At 32.9% G+C, this 18540-nt stretch overlaps 1 protein-coding gene, 1 long non-coding RNA gene and 1 pseudogene across 8 annotated transcripts in view; 1 reads left to right on the top strand and 2 right to left on the bottom strand.

The window, feature by feature from the left end:
- Positions 1-778: 778 nt before the first annotated feature.
- On the bottom strand, positions 779-2155 carry LOC106766091 (annotated as a pseudogene).
- A 745-nt stretch (positions 2156-2900) lies between these two features.
- LOC106767480 lies at positions 2901-5324 on the bottom strand. The gene is made up of 2 exons (XR_001376165.2): positions 5101-5324; positions 2901-3157 (listed from the first exon to the last, which is right to left on the bottom strand). It is a non-coding gene; the product is annotated as an uncharacterized LOC106767480 (long non-coding RNA).
- A 7448-nt stretch (positions 5325-12772) lies between these two features.
- Positions 12773-18540, top strand: part of LOC106768418 (UPF0051 protein ABCI8, chloroplastic-like) — a 7728-nt gene continuing 1960 nt past the window's right edge. For 2 of the 7 annotated variants that reach the window (XM_022783147.1, XM_022783149.1), the window contains exons 1-6: positions 12773-14318; positions 14984-15449; positions 15824-15895; positions 16134-16199; positions 16470-16541; positions 16659-16730. In XM_022783147.1, the coding sequence (XP_022638868.1) occupies positions 12918-14318; positions 14984-15202 (1620 nt within the window). In that variant the 5' untranslated portion in view covers positions 12773-12917 and the 3' untranslated portion in view covers positions 15203-15449; positions 15824-15895; positions 16134-16199; positions 16470-16541; positions 16659-16730. Of the gene's footprint in view, positions 14319-14983; positions 15450-15823; positions 15896-16133; positions 16200-16469; positions 17163-18540 lie in introns of those variants that run through there. The other 5 variants (XM_022783151.1, XM_014653572.2, XM_022783148.1 and 2 more) reach the window with 5 other exon arrangements.

Below are 18540 nucleotides of genomic sequence, written 5' to 3'. Positions count from 1 at the left end.
AATTCATACAATGATATCCCAAAAAGCACACATTTCTCAATGTTTTTTGAACAATGATTAACTTGTTGGGTCCTTGAGTGCAATGATTAATCGAGGCAAGACACAAGACATTAAGATAGATACTTTTTGTAGCTTTACTTTTTATTTATGAAAATATTTTCTCTTAGGTTTTTGACCTAGAAGGCACTTACCTGCCAACTAAGCATGGATCTTCCACCCAAATGCTTTGCACTTGCCACACTTGGTCTCAAAGGAGTGCCAATTTACTAAAAAAAATTCTAATTTTTTTTTTACTTTTTATTTAACTGGCAGACAATTCTCCAGTAACCTAATGCTTCGCACTTGGTCTCAAAGGAGTGTCTCTTTCCCCAGTAACATATAATCTCAAAGGGGTGTCAATTTTCTTTTTTTTTATCAATTGACAAACAATTCTCCAGTAATCAAATGTAGTCAGTGTCACCATAGAAACATAACAAAAAATATCTTATTTCTTATTTAATTATATTAGGTAAAAAAAACTATCTTCCTTAAGTGTCATGGTGTCAAGACTAGATTGTAGTGTGTGAAGTTTCCCAACAAGTAATCATGATCAAGAAAGAAATATCAACAATGTGCTAAGAAAATATCAATGAACAAAATTGGAACTTAAAGTTAAGATGATGAATTTCCAATTAAAAATATGTTATGAAAAAACAAGATGCAATGGATAAACTATGTAAATGCATTAATGATGTAAGATGTCAGACAAGATGGCATGCATAAGAATGAAGAACACAATGTACTTTGATAACAAAAGAAAAATTCATGTCTAAAGAATATAGAAAACATCTTAATTCGTTGTCACCTTAGGTAACTCATTCCATTTCCACATCTTAAGCAAACCAGTCCCATCTCCAGTGAAGAAGAGTCCTCCATCAGCGCCTAATTTAAATTATGTAATTTCTTTCTTAGCAAATAAACGACCCCTCTCTGAAAATCTATATAGGAAAAGGACATGGTTTAGATATGTAGTAATATTCAACACAATAAAATGTAGTAGTATAAAAAATATATAATTCAAGTTTGCTTACGATGGTAATTCATACATGCAAACTAAATTGTTTGTACAAGAGGAAAACAATATTGGCTTGCCATTTGCATCATGCATACCAAATAATGATATAATACCCTGTATAATAATAATATGAATTTTGTGAATTGACCAACTTCTTGAAGACTGTTGTTAGATTGTTTTATAAGAAAAATACAACCAAATGATTAGGCATCTTACACTTTTCTCCTTGTGTGTATACACCACGGTCAAATTAGTTCTCACTTCCTTGCATTCTCAGATTTTAATTGTGCCGTTAGATGAACTTGAGAACAAATAATACTCCCAACAAAGAAGGGATGTGACTACACCAGTATGTTCATTGAGTGTCATTGTACATTGTAATGTATCCATGTCCCAAGCCTGAAGAAAGTAGTGTAACAAGATTTGGGCAGTGAATGACAATTGAATCGATCACTTTATTATTCAAGGAAAGTTTACATGATATAAGGGAAAAAAACTAATATTTCAACATCAACTCACTATAGACATACCTTTATGCTTTGGTCCATGGATCATGAGTACAACACATTACGCTCAACAGTTAGGCAAACCACGGATTTAGTATGACCGATCAGTGAGTCAACCAATTCAAAAGGAGACTTAATTTCAGTGTTTTTTCTCCATGCAATAATGACACCATCCTGAAGTTTTTAATAATTACATAATACATAAATTAATGGACACTAGAAACAAATGTTTAAATATGAGAATTCTTAACCTAATCAAATAAAAAAAATGGCAACATAAGTAATTACGATTACATAATAAGTAAGGAAAAAGGTATAGGATGTTTAGAAAATTAAGAAAATCTTAATGTAATGAAGCATAAAACTCATTCAATTAACTAAATCCATTAAAAAAATGAAAATTTAATATTGATAACATTTCACTTCTATATGAATTATTACCTCTGCCGTAACAAAAAGATGTTGTTTCCAACAATTATGTTTAAGATCCGTCCCTTGGGCCCATCAAGAGTGAACTCTAAATTATAATTTCGAATAAAAGAATTAATATAAGTTGTAAAATATAATTTCATTTTCTTACCAAATTTTCTACCATTGAGACAATTTCAAGAAATAATACTTTGATATAGATAAATTTTTTATCCTTTATTTGATATTATCCTGTCATTTCTTATATTTTTTATATGTTCACAATCTTAACTGTTGTAATTATAATTAATATTTAGTTCATTAAATTATAAGATGTTATGGTTTTTAATTTAAATTTTACATATGATTAGGTTTCAAAAAAAATCTTAAAATTATCGAACAAATTCATAAAATTATGTGAATTGCAGTTTATTTTTTTTTAAATTGTTTGCTATATCACTTATTTATCTTATTAGATAAATAAATTCACTTCAAATGAAGTTTAAACTTAATTAAAAGTTAATAAAATAAAAAGGCTACCTTATTAATTACTTGTGTTATAACACTCTTCAATAAAAAATTAATCTAATTAAAATTAATATAATTTTTGGTTTAATAGTTTCTATTAAAATAAAATTCAATGTACTTGTAACTTACAAATATTTATTCTCTTCACTTGATTTATTGGTCATGTATAAGTTCGTCTCTTCACTCAAATTCAATTAAATATAAAATTAAAAACATCAAAACAAGTTTCTATTTTATATATATATATATATATATATATATATATATATATATAAATATAAAGTAAAATCTACCGTCTTCAAAATTTTAATTAATATTGATTTTAACTCTTAATATAAAAATCCACCTTTTCAATGAATAATTTTATCATCCCAAAACAGGAGTCACTTAAGTGCATCAAAGTCTAAAGCAAAATCTTGTTATTTTACTATATAATTAAATTTTCGAAAGACTTAAAGTTATTACAAATGGAAATAGAATTTTCTTTTGAGTCCAAAAAAAAAATAAAGAAAGTATTACAAATCCTTCTCATAAGTAATTAAAACTTTGAAACCAAACTCCCGTAGCAACCCCCTCTCTCATCAATCGTATAGCTCTCTCATCAATCGTATAGCTCCAGTAGCATCTCCATTCCTATCTGAACTCCCGCGTAACACATACACTATACGATCATTGACACAGACATAAACAACATAAACAAAATATGGGTGAGCTAGGCATCCAACTAGCATAAATATTATATAATAGGAATAAACAAGCAATGATACTCAAACCCACTCTTATTGTCTCTTACAATCTTAAGAACGCTCCTTTCCACTACTTTTTGCGCGAAAGGGAGACCCTAACCTTAAGAGTATTCAAATTAACTCTCTAAACCACTTACTACTCTTGAGTAACTCAAGAGTAATTCTCTAGCCATCTCACTAATCAGACAAGACTCTTAACATAACTGTCCTAACCTTTAAGGTCCAAATATCACTTTGTATAATACAAAAGATTTCTCAACGTGTCATAACAACCATACACCAGCAACAAATAATACATATAACACTTCTAATGTACCTTTGAGAAATAAAAAAAAAATAAGATCTCTGCAACCAATCCTCTTAACATACTTCATACCAGTCCAATACAACAAAATTTACTAGTATAAAATAGAAAGGAAATAATGCTGAAACAACCAGCAACATTACAGAAAACAGCAAGCAATCAGTACTAAAAACAACAAACAGTAATGACAGAAAGTGCAGAATTCTGATACAACAACTACACAAAATTTAAACAGCAACAACAGAATAAAATTCTGGACAACATCAATATTTTAATCAAATGCAATACCCAGTGATACCTATGAATGATTCGGTAAAATAGAGTAACCCAATATGACCATACAGAACCTCAGACAATTCTTCCCATGAATCCTCACTATTCATACTACTTTAATTGCCCATTTACAAGATATTAACGATCACATTTAATTTCCTTTCTATTAAAACAAACAAGACATACCAATGAGCACATACAATTAATACAACCTCTTATACAATTCATGTATTCTCGAAATTAGAAAATTAGCTAAGTTAAATACATTTATATTATTCAAGTTATAGATTTATATCTATACACATTTGAATCTATCAACCATAGAACCAGTATCACATCATCCTTTTGTTCATTATAATTCTTTCAAGATTTTAATATAATTATAATCACATTATATCAAAAACGTACCCAGACAATGGTTTAACCAAGAATCACAAGATGATAAGGTTAATAAAATTTATCCACACAATTATACACAACTTATTATCATGTAGTCTTTCACATTATTCACTCACAAACTTATTAAACCGAATGTTCATGGGGGTATAGCAATTCATTCACTCATTCAACCAAGTCATTTCAATTCAACCAAATTGATAAGAATACCATTTCACAATTTCTTTTAACGATCACAAATGACATTTCAAAGATATTTAGCTCCCCATAATCATTGTTCTGCAGCAGATTAAATAAATGAATCCAAACCATAAAATTACCCATCATTTTATTAACACCTAAGACAACCTACTTGTAATACCCAACTCTTTTCATATTTCAATGAAACCTAAAACAACCACAACCTTCATCCAAGGTACACAAATTTCCAGATTATAAGACCATTCAACTTCAATATGCACTAATTCAAAAAGAATTCATACAACCCAATTTCAACCCTTTAAACATCCCCAAGCGTACACCCATTATTCCAGCTCATAATTATATCCAATATGAATATCAAATTCTTAATTTACAATTAGAAATTCAAACACATGATATAACCATTTCCACCCACCAACTATCACTTTCACTTGTCTACTTAACAGAGGTACTACCCATTAAGATTCCCATGCAACAACAAATTACAAATCAATAGAAATTATACATTATCACATTTTGAACAACCAATTCAAACCAAGATAGCTCCTGATAGCATAACAACATATATCTATAATTTTTGGAAAAACCAACATATCGAAACGGTTCCAAAGAATCAATCCACGAACACCAATTGTTTTCAAATGTTTACGGCTTATTAAAACAAGAAAGACGAGTTCCCCATACCTTTTCCGATTTCTTCCCTAACTCCAAAATTCTACTTTCGCTTTCCATCTTTGTTTCCCAATTTTAACATCTCCTCTCTGATATACCACCACTCCCTTTCTCGGTGTTTCTCACTCATTCATTCCAAACGATCATGGAATGTTCTTTACTCTTACTCACACAACAACCTTTCCTTTCGTTTCTCTAGGGTTTTTACCAAAAAAAAAAAAAAAAAAAAAAAAAAAAAAAAAAAAAAAACAAACTTAAGAGAAAAGAGAGGGGAGAAGAGAGAAAACCAGACAATAGAATAGAAGGGTAGAAGGAAAATGAGCTTCCTGACTCTATCTACCCCTTTAATTTATGGGCCTCACGATCCAACCCAATCGGAACCGGAACAAATCTAGTGCCAAAAAAAATTTTAAAACCGCAACAAATAAAAACAAAACAACATTTTTGCTCTGAGATAGGTTCGAATACAAGTACACAAACCTCACAACAACAACACATCTCATAAAATTTTTATGGTATTCTTTTGAAAAACACATAATAAAATTTTATATATAAATGTTATGAATTATCAACTCCTAAGCAATGGAGGAGAAACTTATTCACGATGTACAAGGTTACAAGATATATTTAAATATTATTTTATTTTATAGTTTTTAAACATTATTTTTTTAATTTTTATGTAATAATAAACTTTTATGTTTTTGTATGTCTACTATTTTTTAATTGATTCTTTTTGTGAAATTTCAAATGTGGTGAAACTCAAGTTATTGATAACAATATTTTGATTAACAGACAAGCAAATAATTTGGAAGTCTCCATGTTTCTTATTCATTAACTTAAAAAGAGAGAGAGTATTTGTTAAAAGTGGGGGTGGATAGAGTTTATCTAAATCAAAATGACAACTACTAACAACTACTAAGACGTTATTTTGATAATAGAAAGAGTCGAAATTATGAGGAAAAAAAATACAATGTTTAGGTAATTTTGAAGATTTATTATCTATCTCTCAAGTATCCAATTGATTTATCTAAATTTATATTTTTTAATCAAATATATGCGTGTGTTAAGATTCTCTTATTTCTATCAAACTTGAAAAAAAAAGGATGGTATAAATTTCATACATGATGTCAACCCCCCGAAAATGTCATGTGTAAGGGGAGGGGTGGGACAGATGTCTCAAAATACAGATACATGTGTATGCTGAGAAGTTTCGGTGGCAATATATAAGTCCAGTTTTTCAATTTTTCGGCCACTTTCTCTGCATGCGTCCATTCTTTCCAACCTTCTAATGTTCCTTTTCTCCTTCTTCTTTCTAGAAAATCTTCTTCTCCTTTCATCTCTTTCTCAAACATTCGTAGTCTAAAGCAATTTGGGAATCAAGATCTTCAATTTCCACCGATCAAGATCTTGTTTAGAGTCAGTAAGTTCACTCTGTTTCTAGAAGTTCTGTTTCTTGGTACATGCAAGCAAGGTTTCTGGCTGCATGTGCTCATCATTTTTCTTTTTCTCGTTTCTAATCAAGTTCTTGGTCTTTTGGGGTAATTGTTCCTTCTCAGTCGGTGATACTCTAGGTGTTCTAGGATTTTGGTGTGTGGTGAATGCAACTCTGCAGTTGATTGAGTTTGTTGTCCGGTCAAGAGGTAAGGGAAGCTAGATAATTTAATTACTTGATTTGGATGCATGTGAAATTGATGATTTGGGGTTCAGTGTTGTTGGTGTGGAATATTGGTGTTGTGTGATTGTGTTTGTTACATAATTTTGGGTTTATGACCAAGAGAATGGTGAGGAAGTGAACTGGTAGAAATGGGAAAAATATGGTTGTTTGGGTTTTGGTTTGTAAGGAAAATATGGGCAAGTTGTTTAGAATTGGTTAGAGTCTTTGTGTTACTCAAAACTGTACCAAACTAAGAAAATTTGATTCTTGGTCACTGAGTTCATGAGTCTGCAGAGTTGTCTCCCAAATCTGAGATGAAACTCTTTAATTAATGTAAGGAATGTTTAGAGGATCTTAGGCAAGTGTATAAGATTATGTGTAATAAGTTTGGAGGATTTCAAGTTGTAAGAATGTAGTGAAATTGGTAAGGATTGGTGTTGATCATAACTTTGCAGTTATTCTGCAGAATTATGTAGTTCTTTGTGGGTCCTTCATGGATCGTTCGACCTTTCCTTGGTGTTCGGTCTTAACAGGATTCTACTCATGTGGAGTTCTAGTTAATGACCGAACGGTCCTATACTAGTACTTGTTCTAGTATTGGTGCTCGGTTTTAACGGTGTTTGGCCTCTATGAGACCTTACCTGTTAATGATCGTTCGGTCTTAGATGTGTGGGTGATCTCTTAGTAATGTTCGATTTCCTCTGGTGCTTGGTCATAACTGAGTTCTACTATTGTGGATTCTCAGTTTACGACCAATCGGTCTTATGCTAATATCCAATGAATATAGCGTTCGGCTTATTCTTAGTCTTCAGTCTTAATCATGTTCGGGTTGTCACAAGCCTGATCTCTTTATGATCGCTTGGTCATGTTCAGTCTTAGAAGTGCTCGGTCATAGACTAGCACTCGGTCTGGGTAGTGCTCGGTCATGTACTAGCACTTGGTCTTGGTAGTCCTCGGTCTTGTACTAAGCACTCGGTCTCGTTGGAGTACTTAGTCATAAGCTTGTATTTGGTACTAATGGTGTTCGGCCAACTCAATAGTGTTCGGCCTAAGCCTTAAGTGTTTGGCCTAAGCTTTAAGCGTTCAACCTAAGACAATAGTGTTCGGCCTAAGCCTTTGAGTGTCGACCCAAACCTTTAAGCGTTCGGTCTAAGCCCTAAGTGTTCGACTTAAGTTAATTGTGTTCAGTTCAAGCCAATAACATTTGGTCTAAGATTCAAATATTCAGTTTAACTTTAATATTCAAATGTTTTAGTGTTGAGCCCAAAATAAGGTTCGGCTCATGCTTGAGCCTTGTTCCTTAATTGACCGTTCGGTCATGTTAACATATAGGGAGCATTCTCCCGTTCGGTCTGGTTCATAAGTCGTGTCCAAGGGTGGGATTCGTTTTACTGTTTTGTGTGTTTTATATTTAAAGATGTTATGGATGTGAAAGTATGATGGTATTGAAATATGATATGACAATGCTAATGTAATTAGAAAGTGTGGGATGGTAATTGTAATAAGGATGTGAAAGAGAATTCTAAGGAGGAATGTCTTGGTGAATGGTTATAGAAGTAGTTATAGTATGAAAATGGGAAACTTAGTAAGTCGTTCATCATGACATTCTAATGGTCACCTAGTATCAAGTAGAGAATGGTGATTGCATGTGGTGAGAATAGCAGGAGGTCTGGTCGCGTATAACTTGGTGGCTAACAGACTAAACTCATGTGATAGCTTGGGGTTCCAACTACAATGAGGGATGAAGGGCTAACCTCGTGTGACACCTTGGGTTTCCAGCTACGGTAATACTGATGGTTTTTCCATATTACCTCCCACGAGTGGAGAATGACAATAAGTTACATGTTCATACTAGTTCAGACGGTCTGATCAATGAGTCGATTAAAAATGTGTTATATATATATATATGTGTGTGTGTGTGTGTTTTATATATATCTATATATATGAATTATTATGCTTGTTTGAATTGAATGTTATTATAATTAATTAAATTACACTAACTTACCCTTATTTTTCCTATCTTGTCATGTTGTCCTTTCGGTCGTCCTTGTCACTACAATGATCACCCTGTGGGTGTGAGCAGAGAGTGTTGAAGGTACGATGGAGCATGCGCTAGAAAGAGAAGGCAACTTCCTCTAGAGTAAGACCGTTCGATCTTGTGCTTCTCTATATTAGTTTAGGACCGTTCGGTTTATGCTTGATTTGTATGACCCTTCGGTTTGTACTTGAAATAGTATCACTATAGGTTCTCTTTAAAGTTTTAAATTTATGGTTATTTTAGAATAACTTTAAATTAACTTTATTTTTCTCTGTAACTATTTTATTTTATTATAAATATAAGGACTCTTAAGTATAGTTTAAGACTATCTTTTTGTGATGTTACACATGATCTTAACAAGAGTTAGCTCAAGGGAACAATTGTTATTTTTATTAAGATATTCACTTGAGCCATAATTATTTTTTCAAGGCATGATTATTTAAATAACAAACTTTATTCTTTTATATATGAGATGTTAAGAATACTCTAATTAACAAAATTTTAAGAAAATAATATTTCAAGATGTACATTGGAGTTATTAGATTATTTATGGAGGTGATAGTTAAGTTTATTCAATAAAAAAGTGTAAAAAAGATGTCTTGAATAACTATATATAAACTAATCCAATTTATTATTTGTATCATTTGCTACACTTATCAATACCATAATTATTATTATTTGTATGTATATCATAATTTTTCATCCATTTAGTTTTATTATTATTTTATGATTTGTTTATGAAGCTAACTGAATGGTCTTAGAATTCCACTTAACTGTCATAAAGTAATATAACAAACTTTTTTTGGCACTCGACCGATTGCAAGAAACTAGACGTTACTTATCCAGTTGTCAATCGACCTAAAGAACATCTTGAATAACTATTTAGAACCAAAGGTAAGGGAAGATAATAATGAGAAAACAACCATTACCAAACAATTGACATTAAACCACAATTAAGATATGTTTAGATCAAGATTATCACATGATAACTCTAAGTTCAACATTCAACCCTATAAATGTTTAAATATAGGTAATACATATGACTAAAGTGATTTCTCTAATACCCTAAAATTATACTTGTGATAGTGCTACCTACAAGTATTAACTTGAGCATCAAGTATCTCTTGGAGATACTCGGCATCTTGTGTCAAAATTCAAACACATGCAAAAAAGAGAAGTGGATGATCAGGAAATACTCAACACAACACACCTTAATCCTTCTATAACACTAACTAAATTTAAAGTGATATATCAAAGAAAGTATTGACTTAAACATTTTGTTTATAGATTTAACTCAAACATTTATTTAAAAATAGAAGATGTTTTCGCTAATAAAGAGCAATTAAAACGGTTAACTGAGTATATTATTAGTAATACTTATCCAAACTTTTCAAATTGATTTACTCTTCATCTAACATACAGTTGTATTAGTCCCTGATAACATGGTAGACATCACTAATGACTATATGTTTCGGTTAATCCCTTCATGTAAACAATTATCAGATGTAGATGATTATGATTATCATATATTTTGTAAAATGCTTAAGCGTTTTATGGTTTTAAAGTTATTATTATTCTAAGTGATTCTATTTTCTCTTTGTTAATTATGGAAATGTTGCTCCCTTTTTATCAGTTTTTTTAGAATTTACAAAATATATTATTTTTATACCCGCATAGTTTTTACTGGTATTAATTCATTGTCATATAATGAGGAGAAAAATAGGTAGAATAGAAAAAACACAACTATATTATCACAACTAATAAATATTACTTCATATGTTGTTTTATAATATTGGTTCAAGATTCTTTTCACCGAAGTTACGTTACGGAAAGTGTTTATATATTTTAAATTAGTTTTAAATAACTTATTTATTTATTTTAAGATTAATTAAGTTTAGAGTCCTTAATAAATTTAAGTGTTGTTTATTGAATTTTTAAATGTTATTGTGATATCTTCTAATAAACTATCATACTATGTATCGATATTTAAGTAGCGCAATGAAAGATAAATATTGCATAAAAGTAATTTAATTACGGGAACTTAATTACAAAATTGTAAATTTTTTAAGATTCAATAAAAAATTAATAGCGATTCAATCTTGAAAGATTCCAAGTTTATTATATATTCAAAACTTTCTTTATTTTAATATGCATATACGTGTTATCACATTTTTCTCTTTTGTTATAATTAAATTTTCTTTCTTCCATTAATTAAATTAAAGTAAAGGTGTAACTGAAAACAAATGTTTTAAAATTTCAAAATGATAAATAAGAAAATAATATTTTTTATTTAAAATTCACTATTAAAAAAGAAGTGAATGCTATAGCCAATTGATATAATTGTTATGGTGTCTATTAATAGGTAAATTTTTATAAATATTTAAAAAAGACTCACGCCCAAATTTGTGTAATTAAAATTGAAAATAAAACCATATAAGTTAAAAAAAAAGGAAAATTTAAAGTTGACATTCTTGTTGTCCTAGAGGATTAATGCTACAGTCAAATTACTACTGGCATTGAAAATATCAAAACGGTGATTGAAGCATTTGACTCATTCCATTGAATTGAAATGTTTAATTATTTTCCAATGTTTTTTTTTCTCAACTCATATTTTCAAAATTGACTATTTTCTTTTGAATATCAAATCAAATACACATTTCTAGCAACATGAATATGATTTTAGGAAAAATGATAATAATTATAGAAAACGAAAACAGATCTTAAAATTTATGTAACTATGAGTATATGAAAGAATTGTTGAGTGTTTATTAGATATCCCAATTTAATAGTATTTTGATTTAAATATTTTTTATTTCTGATAAAAGAACTGTTATTTTTTTATAAAATAACTTTCTATCTCGAATTTTTTATTTTAATTTATTTATTGGTTTCTATTACATGAACGATGAACGATTAAATGAGCAAAACAATGACTGATATAGTTAAGTAAACGATACTTTACAACTCAATTAATATGAATTAAAATAGAAATACCACTTTCATGTGAAACCGTTTTCTTTAGAATAAAAATCAAAATTAGCAAACACAATAATCGAAAAACTTATTTTAAAATATTGGCATGATAGGTTACGTGATCCTTAATAAACAAATCATTACTTAAAAAACATTTGTTTTATAAATGGGAGGAACTAAAATATTACGTTTTAAAAGTAACTAAAGAAAAATTATTTAGTACCGAACACAAAATCCATAATTTTTTTAGAAATAAAAAATATTTAAGTATAGTATTTTTGTTGGTATTTGTTGCTTTGTTTGTTTATTTAAATTTTTGGTATAATTTACAAAATTTAATAAATACTTTAGAGATTCTGAAAATATTACGTATTTTTTTATATATCGTCTATATTCTTTACTTTTATTCTACAACAAACAATTAAAATATAATAAAGCATTTTATTATATCGTCTTTGTGATTGTAATATTAATGCAATGTGATTTACATGAAAAAAATAACACATATTAATTTGTATATTTTAGAATGGTAATAGAGGCATATTTTTATTTCCATTCTTATATTTAATGGATATAAAAAAGGAATTGTCATCCTCCTCTTCATCATGATACGTATAAGTAAACATTATAATTATATAAATTTTAAATCCAAATATTAAATAATAACTAGATAAAAAAGATAATTATATAAAATATTTTATCATTACAAAAGATTAAAATTTGCACCAACCAAATTTTTATTAATTTTGTAAACATTAAACAAACAAAATTGATAAAGATAAAAATATATTTTTAAAAAATTATAAAAAAATAAATATTTAAGATGTAATTTTTTTTAAAAATATTAATCAATGGATTGTATAAATAAAATTAATGATAATAGGTTGTCATATTGAAGATGAAAAAGCAGTAGCTAAAAAAAATAAAAAATTATTAAACAAATAGCAAGGTAAGTAAAAATACAAGAAAAACAAATTTTAGCTGTGTGTGTGGTGAACACAAGACAGAAGAGTGAGTGGGCGTAAAATTTCTAAATTTGAATTTGATGATTTTGGAAAAATCAAAGTTGAACGCCAGGACACACGACACCCAGAAATAAGTTGGAAGGAATCAAATTCCCAATTTTCTTTAATTATCTGTTTGAAACCAAATCTCATCTCATCCATGGCGTCTCTCCTTTGCGGTCTCTCCATCTCCCCCTTACATTCGCAACCCACGCGTCACTCCGAATCCATTGTCCCCCCAACTCTAAACATCAAACCCCCAAAACCTTCCCGCCACGTTACGGTGCGCGCCGAGGTGAAAGAGACCGCCGCAACCGCTACTTCCTCCGACGAGAAGATCCGTGAAATCCTCCGCAACCGCGACTATGATAAGAAGTTCGGATTCAGTATAGAGATCGATTCCTTCTCGATCCCTAAAGGCCTCTCCAAAGAAACTATTCGTCTGATCTCGTCCCTGAAAGAGGAACCTCAATGGATGCTGGAATTCCGCTTGAAGGCATTTGAGAAATTCCTGTCCATGAAAGTCCCTACCTGGTCCGACAACAGCTATCCTCCTATCGATTTCCAGGATATCTGCTACTACTCGGATCCCAAGAACGAACAGAAGAAACGCCCTCTGGAATCCCTCAAAGACGCCGATCCCGAACTCCTCCGCTACTTCGACAAGCTCGGCGTTCCTCTCAACGAGCAGAATCGTCTCGCAAACGTCGCCGTCGACGCCGTCCTCGACAGCGTCTCCATAGCCACCACCCACCGCAAAACCCTGGAGAAGGCCGGGGTCATATTCTGCTCCATCTCCGACGCTATTAAGGAGTACCCCGAGTTAGTCCGCAAGTACTTAGGGAGGGTCGTGCCCTCCGATGACAACTACTACGCCGCGTTGAACTCCGCCGTCTTCAGCGACGGTTCGTTCTGCTACATTCCCAAAGACACCAAGTGCCCGATGCAGATCTCTACCTACTTCAGAATCAACGCGCTGGAAACGGGGCAGTTTGAGCGGACTTTGATCGTTGCCGACGACAGGAGCTTTGTGGAGTATTTGGAAGGGTGCACTGCGCCGTCATATGATCGGAACCAGCTCCACGCAGCGGTGGTGGAGTTGTACTGTGGGGAAGGGGCAGAGATAAAGTACTCCACGGTGCAGAATTGGTATGCTGGGGATGAGAATGGGAAAGGTGGGATTTACAATTTCGTGACAAAGAGAGGAGTGTGTGACGGGTCGCGGTCGAAGATATCGTGGACGCAGGTGGAGACGGGTTCTGCGATNACGTGGAAGTATCCGAGTGTTGTGTTGGAGGGAGATGATAGTGTTGGGGAGTTCTATTCTGTTGCTTTGACGAATAACTATCAGCAGGCCGATACGGGGACCAAGATGATACACAAAGGGAAGAACACAAGGAGTAGGATTATCTCTAAGGGTATATCGGTTGGACATTCCAGGAACTGTTATAGAGGGCTGGTTCAGGTTCTATCCAAGGCGGACCATGCGCGAAACTCATCGCAGTGTGACTCCATGCTTATTGGGGACAACGCAGCTGCCAATACCTATCCTTACATTCAGGTGTGTGGTAGCATGCCTTTTTGCTTTTCTTGTGTGTTTTGTTTGTCTTGCTGGAATGATTCTTGGTAGTTTGTTTTCATAAACAAAGTGGAATTGTGTGATTTATTGAGCTGACTTTACCTACTGGAATAGGCTTTTGTTGTAGTTGTTGGTTGGAATCAGAGAAAATGTTTATTTTTGTGTGTGGATAGAATAGGAAGGGGTGAATGCATGAGGATAAACCATAGTATAGAACTATGGAAATCATTATTTTGGACTTCAGAATTTAAGATAGGAATTGGCCTTGATGGTATTGGAGTTTATATCTAAGCTTGTTTTTAATCCATCTTAACCGTTAGCAGAACCCACACTANTATATGGTCTTGTGAAACTTCACATTTAAAAGTGTTGAATCCTCAAGGAGAGGGAATGTGCCGGAGATTTAGTATAATCAATTGAAGTAGAGAGGATTTGTAACGTTGAATCAGACTTAGACCGAGACTTTTGGTCTATCTCTTTGTTGTTGGTTTGAAAAAGAACCAGCAGGTCATCAATATTTTGGAGTTATTCCCTGCCCCACCTAATCCGCATTACTCCCATTTTCTTTTGTCTTTCTTTATTTTCTCCGTGCTTCCAATCTGCCATGATACTTTTGTTTTGCTAAAGCAATCACAATTACTTTGTAGGTGAAAAATCCAACTGCAAGAATTGAACATGAAGCCAGTACATCTAAAATTGGAGAAGATCAATTGTTCTATTTTCAGCAAAGGGGAATAGACTATGAAAAAGCAATGGCTGCAATGATCTCTGGCTTTTGCCGTGATGTCTTCAATGAGCTTCCGGATGAATTTGGTTCTGAGGTGAACCAACTCATGAGCTTGAAGCTTGAGGGCTCGGTAGGTTAAACAGTTTGTTAAGCACATTATTTGGAATTTGCTCAGGCCATTAGATCTTGAAGTTATACAAGGCCATAGAGGTGCTGCATTCCAAAGGATGTGTACATGCTATATATAGATGTTGTCTTCAAGTTTACCACAAAAGGGCCTTCAAGCATTACCAATTTTCTACCTTAATAAGTTATCACTGTAATCTAGTTCTTCAATATTGGATGCTGTAAGTGTGGTACGGATTCAGACACGAAGTCTATCTCAGGTACTGATCATAAGGTGATATGGTTTTTATCATAGTTATTGCAATTCAGGTTTATTTATGTTGTACAAAGGCAGTATTACGGTGTCTCGTTCATTGGTTATAGCTTTTTCNTAGCATTGTAATCTAGTTCTTGCATTTATTCTCACTCCTAGTTAGCAAATAACCAAAAACTGGGTNGGGGAACATTGCTCTCCAAATTTGGCTTTCTATATTTTTTCTTTTGTGCTTTTTTTCTCTGCACGCTCCACTCACTCTACTAATAACCCCCCTTAAAGCTGTCATGAACACCAAANAGTAGCCTTACACAGAAACCTATCTATCAGGAAGCTAGGCCTTGGTATTTTNGAACTGACTGTTGGCATATAATGTTTCAGAGCTTATAAATTTGAAGGAGTTACACATTTCCAACAGCAGTATTACTGATATTGGGATTTCCTATTTAAGAGGTATATTTCCAGTGTTTTTCCTCAATTACAAGTGTCTTAAGACACTATAACTGTTGCTGCTATTTTTCGCACATGAGCGCAGCTGTAGTTGTCAATATCCATTCTCAAAAGAAAATATCATATCATTACGATCATCAATGTAGAGTTTTAGTATATTGAATAAGTTCATGACTTTGTTTNCTCCAGGTTATTCTGTTTTCCACATTATACATTCCTGGGTATTTCTTTCTACTTACAGGTTTGGAGAAGCTTACCACATTAAATGGATGCAATATTACTGGTGCATGCTTGGAGTCTATTCATGGTAAAAATCGAATCTCAATTTATTCATTGAAGTGACATTTCATTTTATTTTTCATGTTTAGACAGCTGTTTTGTTTTGTGGAAGTTACTCTGCAATTGATGTACTTCNTGTCATTTTTATTTGGAAAATTAAGGATTTCACTAGTCCAGCACACAATCAACTGCTGTTAAAGGCAAAGACTATGTTTGAACTTGGAAACTAATTTTCTTAGTATTCCAATGGTTACATTCACCTAGTTAGATCTTTAACACAATATTTTCTTTGATACAGCCTTGGCTTCCTTGGCATGCTTAAATCTCAGCAGATGTGGTCTCTCCAATGATGGATTTGAGAAAATTGCTGGTAATTTTGATATAAAATGACCCAGTTTGAGGACTTAGTGTGTCATGTTCTTACTTCTTGCTCTAAGGATGGCAAATCATTGGATTCTTGGTTTTACTGCATGTCCCTTTCCTGCAGGTCTTAAAAGCTTGAAGAGGTTAAGCTTGGCTTTTACCAGGATCACCGGTGCATCTTTAGTTCATCTGAAATGTACTTAAAACATCAATATCTCATAAGAGTGACTGTTTAATCAACATGCTGCTTCTCTAAATCAATAAAAACTCGTTTTTTTTAGTGTTTTTACACTATTTCTGCAGACTTTTTCCCTTTGCGTTTTAATTCCTTTTACTTTCAGTAGTTTTACATGAACACTTNATGTGATCTTCATGTTTTTCTATCTGCAAATTGTCCTGACTGTTACAAACTAAAAGGAGACGTGAGAAACTTTTTCTACATTATGAATTTTCCTGAAGAGTTCTTCAAACTCTGATGATGTCTAATGAACTAATTTAATTTTTGAAGTGAACGTATTGTAAATGAAGGAAGTATGAAAGTCTAATCTTAGCTTCAAATATCTCTTTTCATTATTCACACAAAATTATTGTCGCTATTAATGTGTGGTACATGAGTTGTTATTGTTAATAGTATCCGTACAAAATCCCTTTTTTATGATATCTAATCCTTCTCTCTTGTAATTTCTAATAAAAGTCATATAAATGGGCACATGAGGCTGAAAAATTGGAAAGCACCCGGAAATTATTAGGTGCATAATAAACTGGCCATTTTTTTCTCTAAAGCCTCTACCAACTCTTAACATTTTTAAGTGTTCGTGAGATTTCAACAACTAGTTTTTATATTCCTAATTATTTGTTAGGATATACGTTAGGATATATGATGATAGGATAGAGGGGTTGAGGAGTAAGCGTGTGGGGGGTGTCGGTTAAAAAGGGAAAGTGGGTCAGAGCCTCTATAAATAGAGGTAGTGTAACGTGGTAGGGGATATCGAGTATTTTGTGAAGTCAAGTCTATTGCCTGTAGAGAGGTTATGCTCTCAAGGGAGGTTATGCTCCCAAACCCACACTGTGTACAGTGACTATCCATTCTTCAACAATAATACAGTTCTTTCTTTCATCTTTGGTTGTTCCGTGTGCTATTGAGAGAGTTTTGGTTAGGTTCACTAATTAGTAACCTCACAAATTGGTCCGACCTGCCGGATCAAAGTGGGGGTGAAGGATCAAGAAGCTGTTGGATCATCAAGGGAGGACTGCCGAATTTCCTTAGGGGGGAGGGCTGCCAGATCAAGAAGGGATCAAGAAGTGATCAAGAAAGGGTGGAGCATGGAAGGAAGAAACAATACCTTGGAGAAAAGGACCAGCGGTCAGAAAATGAGCATGGCAGAATCGAAAATGAACATGGCAGAATATGCAAGAAATAAGAGAAATGCTGCAAGAAATCAAGATTCACATAAAGGGCTTAGGAAGAAGTGAGGAATGTGTCATGAAAAGGCAGAAAGACGGTTCAGATGAAGAGGAGATGGAGGAAGACAGGGGTGAACAAAATTGGAGGCAGCGGGTAGAATTGGCCAGGTTTGAGGGGCTGGACCCATTGGGATGGATCTCTCAGGCAGAGAAGTTTTCTGACACCCAAAACATCAAAGAGAAGGAGAGGTTCAGGTTGGCTTACAGCTGCATGGAAGGAGGCACAATCTATTGGTTCAGGGTCTGGAAAAATAAAACCAAGAACCTTTCTTGGAAAGGGCTGAAAGAGGTATTAATAATTGGGTTTGGAGGAAGAGACAGAGGGTCTGTTTTTGAGAAGAAAAGAGAAACGGAAGCTGCTGCAGTTTTGAGTGTTGATGGTTTTGCAAGAATTAGAGGACAGGATAGGAGAGAAGAAAATATTCGTGGGGAGGAAGGCAATGCTGCAAACGGTGATGGAGACATGGGTGTGACTGCTGCTGGAAAAGTTGAAAAAGCTGCTGATTTTACTGCTGCAAACTGTGATGGAGACATGGGTGTGA

The sequence above is a fragment of the Vigna radiata genome, chromosome 7 (assembly GCF_000741045.1).
Source record: "Vigna radiata var. radiata cultivar VC1973A chromosome 7, Vradiata_ver6, whole genome shotgun sequence".
Lineage (NCBI taxonomy): Eukaryota > Viridiplantae > Streptophyta > Magnoliopsida > Fabales > Fabaceae > Vigna > Vigna radiata.
Note: the sequence above shows the minus strand (reverse complement) of the source record. Positions and strands in the feature narration are given on the sequence as shown.